General features: G+C 41.7%; 1 protein-coding gene and 1 non-coding gene across 4 annotated transcripts in view; one reads left to right on the forward strand and one right to left on the reverse strand.

Moving 5' to 3' along the window:
- Positions 1–596: 596 nt before the first annotated feature.
- Positions 597–12,689, forward strand: part of TBPL1 (TATA-box binding protein like 1) — a 30,680-nt gene continuing 18,587 nt past the window's right edge. Inside the window, exon 1 of one of the 3 annotated variants that reach the window (XM_032484972.1) lies at positions 597–621. Coding sequence is in view for 1 of the 3 variants with exons in the window: in XM_032484970.1 (XP_032340861.1) it covers positions 1,425–1,546 (122 nt within the window). In the remaining 2 variants the exon portion in view is untranslated. Of the gene's footprint in view, positions 622–661; positions 1,547–12,689 lie in introns of those variants that run through there. The other 2 variants (XM_032484970.1, XM_032484971.1) reach the window with 2 other exon arrangements.
- TRNAT-GGU lies at positions 4,219–4,290 on the reverse strand. Its single transcript has one exon. It is a non-coding gene; the product is annotated as a tRNA-Thr (tRNA).

Raw genomic sequence — 12,689 nt, forward strand, 5'->3', positions numbered from 1 at the left:
ACTCCGTAAGTAGTGAAATACCCAAATGGTCGCCTATTCCCAAATTCCCCCAGAAGTCAGCTTATGTCCTTTCTTTCAAAAGGACTGTGGCGTTACCATTTTTCATGCATAAGATTCACACCAATCAGAGTCCGGGCACCCAGGAGCCCGCCTCATGGCCTTTTATTAAATCAGAGCTGCCCATTGGCTTCATCCAGGAACAGAGGTTTCTGACTGCAGCCCAGCTCTGGAGCAGAGGCCTGCGCTGGCCTGGGAGTGGGGCTCCGGGGGCGCTGCGGGGTTCCGCGCTGCCTGGAGCTCCCGGGGCCGTTATTCGGGTCTCGCTCCAGCAGGCAGCGCCTCTTGGATCACCCCTCAAGGGGTCCCGAGAGCACCCGCGGACCCCAGCGCGTCGGTTCAAACTGGCGAGTGTGCGCCCCTCGGGGTCCCCCGGGTCATTCCAAGGCTACTGGGGCGCAGAGCGGCAGAAGGGTCTCGGTCCCCAGGCACCCAGCTTCCACGTGAGCCCCAGCCTGCAGCAGCCCTTTCCCACCTCCCATCCTTTTTGGATCCGGCTACGCGGCGTAAAAGCCTGTGAAGTGCCTCCCGGCTCCCAAGGCAGAGTCCGACCGCAAACCCAAGTTGAGTAAGGAATATCGACGGGACACGCGACAGAAGTGTGACCTACACTCCCTGCCTTTTCTGTCTCTGTCTCTGTCTCTCTCTCCATCCTATCAATCTATCCGTGTATCCATTCTTTCATCTCCTATCGCTATTAGGACTACGGTTACAATTCCTTAATGAGAGCTTTATCGCGAAGGCATAAATTAACGCGTTTATTTTAACCGAAAAAGCGAAGCAGGACTTTTTTCAGACAGAAAACATCTTCGTTAGAATCAGCTTCGCTAATTATGTTGAATGGCGAACCTTTTCTACAAATTGAATGAGCTAACGAGAAAGTTCTAAGGTTCTGGGGGAAAAAAAGTCTGTGTATAATATGCTGTACGCCAGAAATAACGTGTTCACGTTTAGCTACCAGCTAAAAATGCACAAGGTATATACAGTTCTTTCGAAATCTTTTTAGGCGATTCTCAAGCAAAAAACGTCTATCCTAATCATACCTTTCCCCCACTACCCCCAACAAGCTAAGCACTTCGGCAGGCGGGGCCCGACCTGGGCAACCAGGAAGGAGGAAGGGAAAGTGGGGGAAGGGGCGGGGGAAAGTGAGGGAGCAGCGAGAGCCGGAAGTGGGTGGCTAGCGAGGAATCCAGAGGGGCCCTGTCCGGCGGCGCTCTAGCCTCCGCACGCCGTCTCTATGCTCCCCCGCGTCTTGTCTATTTATTGTCGCGGGGAAGCGGCGGCCGCCCTGTACCCGGAACAACAAAGCACGAAAGACTGAGCCCGGGCCTTGGGGGCTCCTAGCAACGGGCCGGGGCGGGAGTTCCATGGAGACTGGGGAGCGCGCCCGCCTCATCATCATCCTTGTCCTCCAGCTTATCCTTCGCGTCCGCCGCAACCGGCAGCAGCGCTGCCGCCGCGTCCTCTGCCGCCGCCCACTCTTCCCACGGTAACTCCGTCGGCGACCCTGGGCAGGGGGAGCGCGGGCGGCCGGGCGGCCTGAGTGCCGGGTGCGGGGCGTCTGGGCGCGGGGCGGGCGTGTGCGGAGCCGGGGCCGCTCTGCGGGCGGGGTGTGCGGGGGCGGATGCCTGGAGGAGAGGCGCTCAGATGCGGGGAATCGGTCCGGGGGCCGAGGGAGGGTCCAATTCTTGGGAGGACAGGGTGTTATTTGGGGATCTCATCAGGGATAACGGGGTGGGGGTGGGGCGTCACTGCCTGGGAGCGTTATCCAGTGGGGTGTGGGATAAGAAAAGAGGTGTATTTTTCCTGTTAGCCACCACTGCGAAAGACGGAAGGGAGATTGCCCATCTGTCTCTGTGGAGCCCTCACCCAGGGGAAGAGAAATCGTGCAGAGATGCTAGGGGTCCGTCGCTTCCCAGGAAACTTGCAGCTGCCTCTGCCGCGGCTGGAATGCTCCCAAATAGCACCTTCATCGGTTCCTGGTTCTGGCAATGCCAACAGCCTCGCCTTATTTTATTATTGGTAGCAGAAAAATTAGGCTTGATGAAGAAGGATGAGGAACTGAGAAAGATAAAATGAATTGTAGATAGGGCTAAGGAGGATTGAGAGTCGGGATATGCTCTGAGTGATAGCCAGTAAGAGCCCTAAAAGTGAATTTAATTGGGAATGACGATTTTTAAAACTCCTTCCGCCGAGATGTGCATCTGCGGGCTCTGTCAGTGTGCTCATTGTAATAGGATTCAGACTGCAGCCAATCCACATCTGTGAGCTCTCTGACTGCATCTGTCACCTGCAGTTCCAAAGCGACACTGGCAGTTAACCAGCGTGGGCTTGTGAATTTAGGGTCAAGAACAGTGCCTTAAAATTGGCTCAGGGAAAGAAAAGGAAACAAAGCTTGGTGTGGTTTTTGTGTGGAGAAATAATGACAGATTCCCTGGGGAAATTGAGAAAAGGGAAATATGAGAAGGTTCAGCTATTCTAACATAATCTGCAGTCTCTTTGAAAGTTTGAGAAAATGGCAATTCATTCACATTGAGAAAGGACTTTTATCTCTATGCGGTTTGAGGAATTATTTGCAGTTGGTATGTCCGGTTACATACTCATCAGTTTATGATCTCTCTTTAAGCTTTACATCACTAACTGCTTAATGGTTTTATGCTTTCCAAAACCATTCCAGGACAATAAATGAGGTTTTCCTGTGATGTACTGAAATGGCCACATTACATACTACAGTAATACCATTTTCTGTCCAGTGGGGAAAAAGCTCCTTATATAAAGTTGAAGATTAAAGATGAAAATAAAGCTGATAAATTGCAGAATCAATTATGTCAACCACGGTTTCTGTTTGTCCTTTACCTTTTTCACTAAGCCTGGCTTGTCTGAAACAAAAAGGTGTCATCCTTGTTCCCAGCCCCCTCTTTTTGTACTCTGCCCTCAAAATCCGTCTCAGAAACTGTAACGATCTGCTGCTATGTGCTCTTGACTGGTTGACTGAAGCCAGAATACAGTTTATGACTCACTAAATTAAGGTTCAGCATCTCTTGTTAAAGGAATTTCATATATGTGCAAAGAGGTGGACAGTTTCCTTTAACAAAGATGGGAAGTGTAAACACTGGAAAACTTAAAATTGCATTTTAAGCCTCTTAAGAAGAAAAACCTGATACTGTCATCTTTAGGTTAATGAATCAAGGACTGTTGCTTCATCTTTTCATATAGCTGTACTTCTGTGAAGGATATACTGGAAGATGACCACATTTGAGGCTGTTGGATGTTGAGTCCCAGGATTTTCTTAGTGCATCTGAGACTTAGTGAATTCCCTCAGTCTCAAAGCTGCCATCACAGTCAACGTCACCTAGATCTTATTTGCTGCTGCCTCTGTCCCTTATCCCTTCCATATTTGGGGGAGGGGGGTGTTTCAGCCCTAATTTCCACCTTTTTTAACAATCCCTGTTTTCCCTGCTCTCTGCTCCAACACTCCCAACATTTTGTGTTGTCTTAGTTCCTCTCCTTAATCACATGCCAATCAAAAATGATCTTTTTTTGGTGGGAGGGTATAGCTCAGGAGTAGAGTGTGTGCTTAGCATGTATGAGGTCCTGGGTTCAATCCCCAGTACCTCCATATAAATAAATAAATAAATACCCAATTACCCCCCCCCAATAAAGTTTAAAATGTTGTTTTTCTGTTATTTGTTCTATTTCTGTTTCTGTGGAGTTTTTCAACATACGTCCTTGGCCTGTGTATCCTTTTTATTAAGTGTTACTTTGTCTGTTGCATTTTCCCTCTGTATCCCTCCCCTTTATTTGGAGAACTGGCGAGGTCGTATCAGATGTTCTGTGTTCATTCCGAATCACTGTTGGCTGTGCAGTGATGTGTGCCTGATGTGGAGGCTCAAGACCGTATTGAAGAAAGGCGTGTAAAAATGTTGCAACTTTTTGAAGTGAAAGATGTTTTAGAAGTCCAAGTGTTGATACTGTAATTGGAGATGTAGTCACTTTTTTAAAGAGTATTGTAAGACTGCTGTGTGTTTTTCATTGAACCTTAGATTTTCATAATTCTTACTCTAAAACACTTTTCTTAACACCTGTCTTTTCTGATCATTTTGCATCTTAATATTTGACTGAAATTAAATTTTGCCGAATTAGAACAAGTTTTTTTTTTAATGGAGGCAGCGGGGATTGAACCCAGGACCTCGTGCATACCAAGCACGCACTCTTCCACTGAGCTATGCCTCCCACCCCAGAGGGAACAATGTAAGTGTGTCCCACAGTTTTTTTTGTGTGTGTAGAAAACTCTGAAATAAAAATTTTTTGTCAATGTATACATATATAGAATGTGCAGAATTTGCTATAAAGTAGAATGGATACATACCAAATACACAGCTGAATATTTTTTCCAGAGTATTATTTCTTATCATGGATGTGGCACATTATTTAAAAATTAGCAAGTATTGTATACTCTGGTTGAGTGGGTGTCAGTGCTGTTTTTAGGTGAAGGAGGCCCGTAATTACCTGGTGACTGATTTCCTTCTGTTGCATCATAAACCATGTGATGACTTATTATTGCTATGAAAAATAAAGTTTGAATTGAGAGTAGAATGTTCCCATAATGGCTGAAAATCTGTAATGCTTTGAAAGTTTGGCTGTTATTATGAATTAATAAATAAAGATTTCCTGAAATTTCCACCCATATTTGTTTCCCCTTTAATATGCCTGGTGCCACAACAGGTGTGCCAAGCTGATGAAAGGTATTTCTCTTCAGGTGCTTTTTGTGCACTTGTAGATAGCAGAGAAGTGACATACATGGTTACCAAAATGTGACAAATAAATTTGAATTTTAAACCTGCTATTACACACTGCGTAGTGCTACAGTGGTTGGTCATCGTATCTGCTAAATTAGCAGTTTCTTGAGCATCAGGACTGTAAGTCACCATCATACTGTATATTCATGTTTTGTGTGTGTGTGTGTGTGTGTGTGTGTGTGTGTGTGTGTGTGTATTTTGAAGATTAACATGAAAGGATATTTATCTTTTTTCAAAAAAATTTCTTTCACTTCAGGGACTTATCTAGTGGATAAGGGGAACCTTTGGGCATCGAATCTAATTAGGAGTCTAATTCTTGGTGCCTAAAATTAACTTTTTACTGGCTGTAAGTTTTCTCAAACATGATTATGTTTGTTTTTTTTTTTTAAACCAATTCAAATAATAAAAATAATGCTTTACTGCCTTGAGTAGATACAGTATCTGTTCTTGTCACATAATTACCACTTTGGATAATTTCAAAAGGGTGAAAGAGTGTATGCATATCTGAGGTCTTTTCAGGCCTTCTAGACAAATTTGATTTCTGTGTTGTGACACAATCCATCTTTTAGAAGAGAAATGGAGTGTGTGCGTGTGTACAGTGAAAAAGCAAGACTCCATAAGTATGTCATTCATGGTAAGGAGTCAGGTCCTATCAAAAATTGTACTCATCTGATCTTGTGACTAAAGGGTGATAAAATTCACGGTTTGGTTTAAATGGCTTGTTTTGTGACGGGAATCATGCTGCTAGGGACCCCATTAAATGTTAAAAAACACACTGAGATCAATTCTGGGAAAGCTCAAATCAGCCTTCTTGTAAGGAATCAGTAATGAAACTGTCTAAAATTTCACCCAAAAATTGCAGCACAAAACTTTGGCTGGTGACTCTGACCATGCAACATTCATCCAACAAGAAAGACAGAAAATCGGGTTGTGTTAAGGACAGTCTTCTCAGGACATGTATGGATGGCTCCTGTTACTGTCGTATTTACCTTTATAGACATCTGTCTATAGATGCTGGCCCATGATATGTTTTTGCATTTTAACTCACTGAGAATTCACAACATTTTGAAAGAAGTCAAAATTTGTCTTTATTAATTAAGTGGTTCCCAAGAAATAGGCATTAGCCTTTCTCCTCCTGATAAATTATAAGTATTTTCATATCAAAATCAGTTATGCTTTCTTGGAATTAAGGTTAGTGTAGCACTTAAGAGCATGGACTCTGGGGGGAGGGAGCAGCTCAGTGGTAGAGTGTGTGCTTAGCATGCACGAGGTCCTGGCTTCAGTCCCCAGTACCTCCATTAAAATAAATAAATAACCCTAATTACCACCCGCAAACACACACACACACACACACACAATTTAAAAAGAAAAAAAGAAAAAGATAAGAGCATGGACTCTGGATACAAGCTGCCTGTGTTGAGCATGGTAGCTTTGTTGCTTACTAGCTGGTTATGGCCTTGAGCAGGTTTTTTCACTGCCTTCGTTCCCCAGTTTCCTCATCTACAAAATGGAGTTAATATTAGTACCACCTCATTGGGTTGCTGTCAGAAGTAAGCATAAAGCACTTGAAACAAAGTTCTGCAGAGTTAGCAGCAAAACTGCTAGCTGGCGCTAATCGCAGTGATATGAAGTAGCACGTTAAAGGTGAACCCTTAGACCACTTGAATACTTTGTTTCCTTCATTTGGAGGCTATTAAAACATTGAAATTCTTTGTGATCACTGACTGTTGGACTCAACTCTGCTGTTAGGTCTTGAGAGCGGGGAAGCGCTTTTTGTTTTAATTCTGAATTGTCACACGGGCATCTGGTTATCATGGCAGATGGACTCAGTAACAAGAGACGTCTCTGTTCGTTGGAAAAGGAAGGCCAACAAAGCCTGGTCTGGCGCCATGTTGCAGCTATTCAAACGCTATTTCCCTGCGGACTCGGCTGCTTGTTTAGCTGTATGGTACTTCTGAATAAAAGGAATAGCCCCTGATGGTTTCATTTAGCAGAATTAGTCTTTTTTTAGAAGACACTATTTATTACTTGTATAACCTTAGGTGATGGTAAACTTGAAACTTAATTGGTGTCATTGTCAAGCCATTTAACTTGAGTTTTCTATGTCACTGTAAACCTGCTCTACATAGTAGTGTCCTCATAATTTTAGAGGTAGCTGAATCTGCTGCTCTGCACCAATAATTCAAGGTTGCAAAATTATTTGATTATGGTACAGCTCACACCAAATACTGAGGCTATCTAATCAAGGAATAATCTGATAATTACATAGCTTTGTTTATTAGGCTGCTATTGAAATGGCTAACTTTTTAATGTTAAGTCCATGTGTTTTAGTTTAATTGTATGTTCCTTTGACACTGCTGACTAGAAAATAAAATATATCTGCTTAAGTATGTAAATCACAAATTCTTCTTTCCTATTTTGGCTAATATCTAGGTCTTTGTTTTTAGTTGAAATAATATTTTTATTAAACATATAGAAGTTTATATAAAACATTATTAAAAATATGTTTTGCTTTATATGTACAAGGGTAAAGTTTTATAACTCCTTCCATATTGTTTTGTCTTTATTTGTTTTAGCTGGCTTACCTTCCTTTCCCCACCCAAGAAGATTGGCAGATATGCTTGTATTTAGAGGTGTGGCTTTTGTTTTCCTGTTTAAAGAAAGTGACATGTAGTTGCTACTGTTGATTTCACTGAGAACTAATAATTACATCGGCTAGAGTAGATGTAGTATTGATATAATATTGTTAGCATAATTCCTGCAGCCATTGTGGATTCTAGATCTAAAATATTATTGAGATAAGCAAGGAAATGATCATGGCTGTTTCATGTATATACTTGCACATGTGTATATCCTTAATTTTAGATATTCTGAGAACTGTATTGGGAGATTTTTAGGAAAACTGGCTCTCTAGGTTGTCAGTACTATCGTCCAGAATAAAACCTGCATGTTTCATTCTAACCCATTGTTTGTGTTTCCCTGGTGTTCTTCACACCACCCTTTTTCAGGGACGGGTGTTGAAGAGGCTAAAGCCAGTGTGTAACCCAGAAGTGCAAAGCTGAAGATGGGCATTTGGCTTATAACTATGGCTAACACTTATAGGCTCTGTCCCTGTTTGAACTTCTGCTAAGATTCATGATGAACCTGAAGCTTTTGTGGAACAAGAACCTCTCTACTCTTCAATTTGCCAGATACTTTTGTTGAACCACAAAGCCTTTTTCTCACCTGCCTGTGGCTACAGTGAGCGTCTTGGGTGTCTCCATTTGCTTGTATGCATGTGCAGCCTAGTGAGTTTGTAGTGAGCATCCCTGAATTGCTCATGGGTTGACTACATCCCAGGATCTCTGCTAGTGGCAAGTTAGGTTGCTTGTAAGAGACACAGCCATGTTGAAGGCACAGTCACCAATTCATCAGCCCTTCCTCAACACAGACTTGGTGTGCTCATCTCAAAGGTGCCCCAGATTTCTTAACTCAGTTCTCTGTTCTTTTTTGTTGGTGGGGGAGGACCTGAGATAAAGGATATGACGTGGCTCAACAGTTCACAACTGATAAAAAAGAAACTATGAAAGATACTTTTATCATCCTCTCAGCAGCACATTGCTAATGTAAATGTTTAGAGAAAACCTTTTGCTGGCCAGTAATCTTGAAAATTCTGCTTCAACGCATAGGGTAAACCCACTTGGGTAATTGTTTAATTTGTGTGTATGTTAAGAATGTGTGCCTTTTAATGAACTCTTTCTAGGCTTTTTTGTTTGGGGCCTGTTAAATTGGAAGAGATTCAAATGTCTCAAACTGTATCCTTGACTTAATTTGTCTTGTGTTATATCCTCACTCTCACTTTGTAAAGACAGGCATAATGGCTTTAGTATTAAACCCTGTTCACTAGATGGCTGATGTGCTGAAAGTCAATGACAGGGTAGCCAGTCTGTAACCAGCTGTCATGCAATGAACTCAGGATATGGATGAGTTAGGACCCTTGCAGGTGAAATGGAGAGTGTAACTTAGGGCAAAAAGAAGGGAATATATATCAAAAGTGCTTAGGGTTTGTATGTGTGTTTTAGTTAAAATAAGTCTTCCCTTACGTCAGAATCGTATTACATTTCTGTATTTGTGAGAGTACCTGGAACTCAGTTGCCCTGTAGGATTTGAGGGTCTGAACTAAGACCAATAATGACTTGCTAGGTGCAGGAGCACCAAGTGGAACTTGTCAGAAAGTGAAATGAGATAGTAGGACGCCGTTAGAGAACTTGAGTGGGCTGGGGCTACTAAGAGTCTTACTGTTACAGTGGAGGATGTCTGCTCTTCCCACTGTTCCCCAACCCCACAGTTCTTTCAGTTGTTCTTATTCATTTAATTCAGCAACTGTTGATTGAGTTGATGACCATTTGCCCGCCACTAAGCCACATTGTAAAGACACATGTTTATATTAAACAGTTCTCTTCAAGGAGCATGGTGCCTACCATCCAGTAGACAGTTTTAATACAGTCAGTACCTTCACATTTGCTGTGCCCTCTGCTTGGGAGTGTCTTCTGTCAGTGTTCCCTGTGACTGGCTCCTTGTCCTTCAAGATCTCATTTTAAAAATAATTTCCCATCTCCAAGAAGTTAAGAAGCCTTCCTGGATGATTCTGAAGTTTTTCTTTTGTCATCTCATTTCCTGGAATGTAAGACATATCACATTGTCTAATTATTTTCATTGCTTGTCAATTTGTTGTCTGTTTCTTCCACTGAATACAACTGCCATGAGGGTTCTTTACCCCATCGTTTTATTCTGAACCGGTTCCCAGTGTCTGGCTGCAGTGGTACGTTCACGTTAGTTGCATACTAAATGAATGCACTTAAGAGTGAGAGTTTGTTAGTTGAAGGAGTGGGGAAGGGGCATCCTAGGCAGATAGAAAATCAGGAAAGGGTCTGGTATTGCAAGAGGAATGGTGAAAAGTTGCAACTGTTAAGGTGTGTTGGAAGTGGAAGTTTAGGTTACAAAAGGTAATTTGGAGACATGAAACTGACTGCATTCCAAGCCAAAAAAGTTGATTTTGTGCTGTCACAGTAAGAGAGCCAAGAGAGGTTGCTTAAGCAGGGGTGTGACACAATGAGGAAGACAGTTCTGGTAGCTTGTTTGGTAGACGGGCTAAATTGTGGAGGCTGCAAGCAGAGTTCCACTAGAAGGCTGTCGCCGTCTTGACATATGAAAGCCTCAAATAAAACACTGACTCTTGGGCTGCCAAAAAGAAGCGAGATGAAAAGTTACTGGGGTGTAGGAGAAAAAGAAGAGATGATAGATGATTCTGCAATTTCTGATTCAGATGTGTGAGTGTTGGGTGGTGGCTCTGTTAACTAAAATTAAGAATCTAGAGACAGCAAGTATTTCTGAGGGGATTAATTATGAATTGTGGATGTGTTGGTTTAATTGAATGAATATGCCTCACAGACAGGAAATGGATTCAGATCTCTGATAGGTCAGGATTGAAGTCAGAACCGTGAATTTACGATTAGCAGTTGAAGCTGGAAAGCTTAAAGAAGAGAAGGATTCAGGGCAGTGGTTTATTACCTTCCGGGATCTTAAACTCACTTGAGAATATGCAGAAAACAAGGGCCTTCTCAGGTACACATCTAAATTTGTGTTTCTGCGATTTCAAGGGGTTTTGCATCTTTGGAACCAATCGTTGAGCTTTTCAGGGGCCGTCATGGACTTCACTGAAGAATTTGATGATTTAAGGGGCTGACAGAGCAGTATTTGAGATGGGAGGAGAACCTGGGAAAGGAGCCTCAGAAGCCAAGGTTAGGGGATGGTGAGGAAGCATTTTGAGAATCGGGTTCCCAGTGCTGTGTGCTCTGGAGAGGTCCAGTAGGAGGAGGTGTCAGCCGTGACATTGGATTCAGCAGTGAGCCGTTCATTTCCAACATTTCCTGCCATGCAGAGGCAGGAGGCAGATTGTGACAGGTTAATGCATGAATCCGAGTTAAGGAAACAATGCATGGTAAACAGAGTGCAGAAATCTTGATGTTCTTTCTCTATGATAAACAGCCCTGATATGAGGCTATAACCCATTTTAAGGACTACTGAGAGGGAAATTCCATTATTTTGATGACCTTTTGTGGTGTTTCAGCCCAGTAGTTCTCAACTGACTGCACATTAGAACCAATTTGGAAATGTTTTTAAAATCAGGGCCCTACAAAGGTTAGTTAATCAATATCTTTGGGGCTCATGCCTCCTTATAGCTTTGATTTTGTTTGTTTTGGCTTTTTCTTAAGTTAAGAACCAGTGTTCCGATCAGAAAACTTCCTTATCGCTCTTGCTGTGTGTTCTATGTAAGAATACTTTCTTTTACTTGTACCTTTTTATCAGTTACTCAGTTTACTATTGTGCTGATTTTAAATCGGTATCCTTTAGTCCTTCTCACAGACCTTAGTTTCCAATTTTAAAAATTGTATGATTTTCTTCTTGTCTGTAGCCAAGTTCTACATATTTATCTTTTTTGAGTGACACAGCCCTCAATCAATGAAAGATCTGCCCATTTCTGAGTAAAACAAGAAATTCTTTATGGTGTTTACATGTGGAAAGAGTATTCACTCTGCAGTCCCATTTGTTTTCATTTAAGTATGTTGCATTTTTTACTAAGCAGTAGAAACTATTTTTTAACTAGAAAAGTGAACTCTGTTCACTATTTTCCAAGTAGCTAATTTCATAACCTCATGTTCTTTTCTTTTTAAAGGACAGCTAAACATGACCTAGACCTTAAACAGGTTGTCTACATAAGAGCAGACATTTTATATGAAGGGTAAACCTATAAAAGCAGTTAAAAGGAATCTGTCGTAATAGGAAATGCCACCTGTTGTGTGTTCACCTTGCAGTGCTTTCTCTTGATTCAGTTCTTGATAAGCAGTTAGCAGTTCAAGTTTGAACCCTACATTCGTACCCTTGAAATAAAAATCAGAGTACAGAGAAATTTGAACTTTATGCATGCCAACCCTGACACCACCCACAAGCTGAAAGAGGGTATATTCAGTTTGGTAGTGACCCAATGAATTAACTTTAATACTTGCAAAGAAAGTAATAGTCTTTTAAAAATTATGATGTATTATAAGCATCAGCTTAATGGCTAAACTAGTCTCACAAATTGTAGTTAGTCATGATGCGTAACTTAGAACAAATATTAGGATTCTCTGTAAAGAGATAAACTTGGTGGTTTTTAAAATGATAGCTCATAATATGGGAAAATACACATTTAAGAGCTGCTGGGGAAAACTGAGGCCTTGCACTTGAAAAGAGCATGATAAATTTACACTTTAAATAAAAGAATATGATAAGCAGTTGTGTTGCAACTTAATATTCAGCTTTCCTGTTTTGGCAGGTACTCAGCTAAATAAAAATCAGCAAAATACCAGTTTTGTAATTTGCAGTAGACTTGGTCAGATTCTTTCTTGTCCCCGTCTCTTCCCAACGCGCATCCCTCCCATCCAACCCTCCCACCTCCAAAAAAAAAAACCCACACAATCAACAACTACCTTTTATTGGTTTGTAATCGTTTGGTTATTATTGGAGATTTTTTAAAAATTCACTGTTGAATTTAGATGTTTTTAAAATAATTTTATTTACCAGATACCTCAAAATTGTATTCTTTATTTTTATCCCTTGCTTTTAGACTTGAAGCAACATGTTCTGTTTTTGTGTTACAAAGCTGGAGGCCCAGGACCACAAGGAATAACTGAAAATCCTTTCCATTTTTGAACATTTCTCTATCCATGGAAGATGAAAGAAGGAGATAATAACAGTAGCAATGAGAATGGCCAAATTTGAATGTTGACCATGTCCAAGCACGGTGCTAAGGGC

Source organism: Camelus ferus, chromosome 8 (assembly GCF_009834535.1).
Source record: "Camelus ferus isolate YT-003-E chromosome 8, BCGSAC_Cfer_1.0, whole genome shotgun sequence".
Lineage (NCBI taxonomy): Eukaryota > Metazoa > Chordata > Mammalia > Artiodactyla > Camelidae > Camelus > Camelus ferus.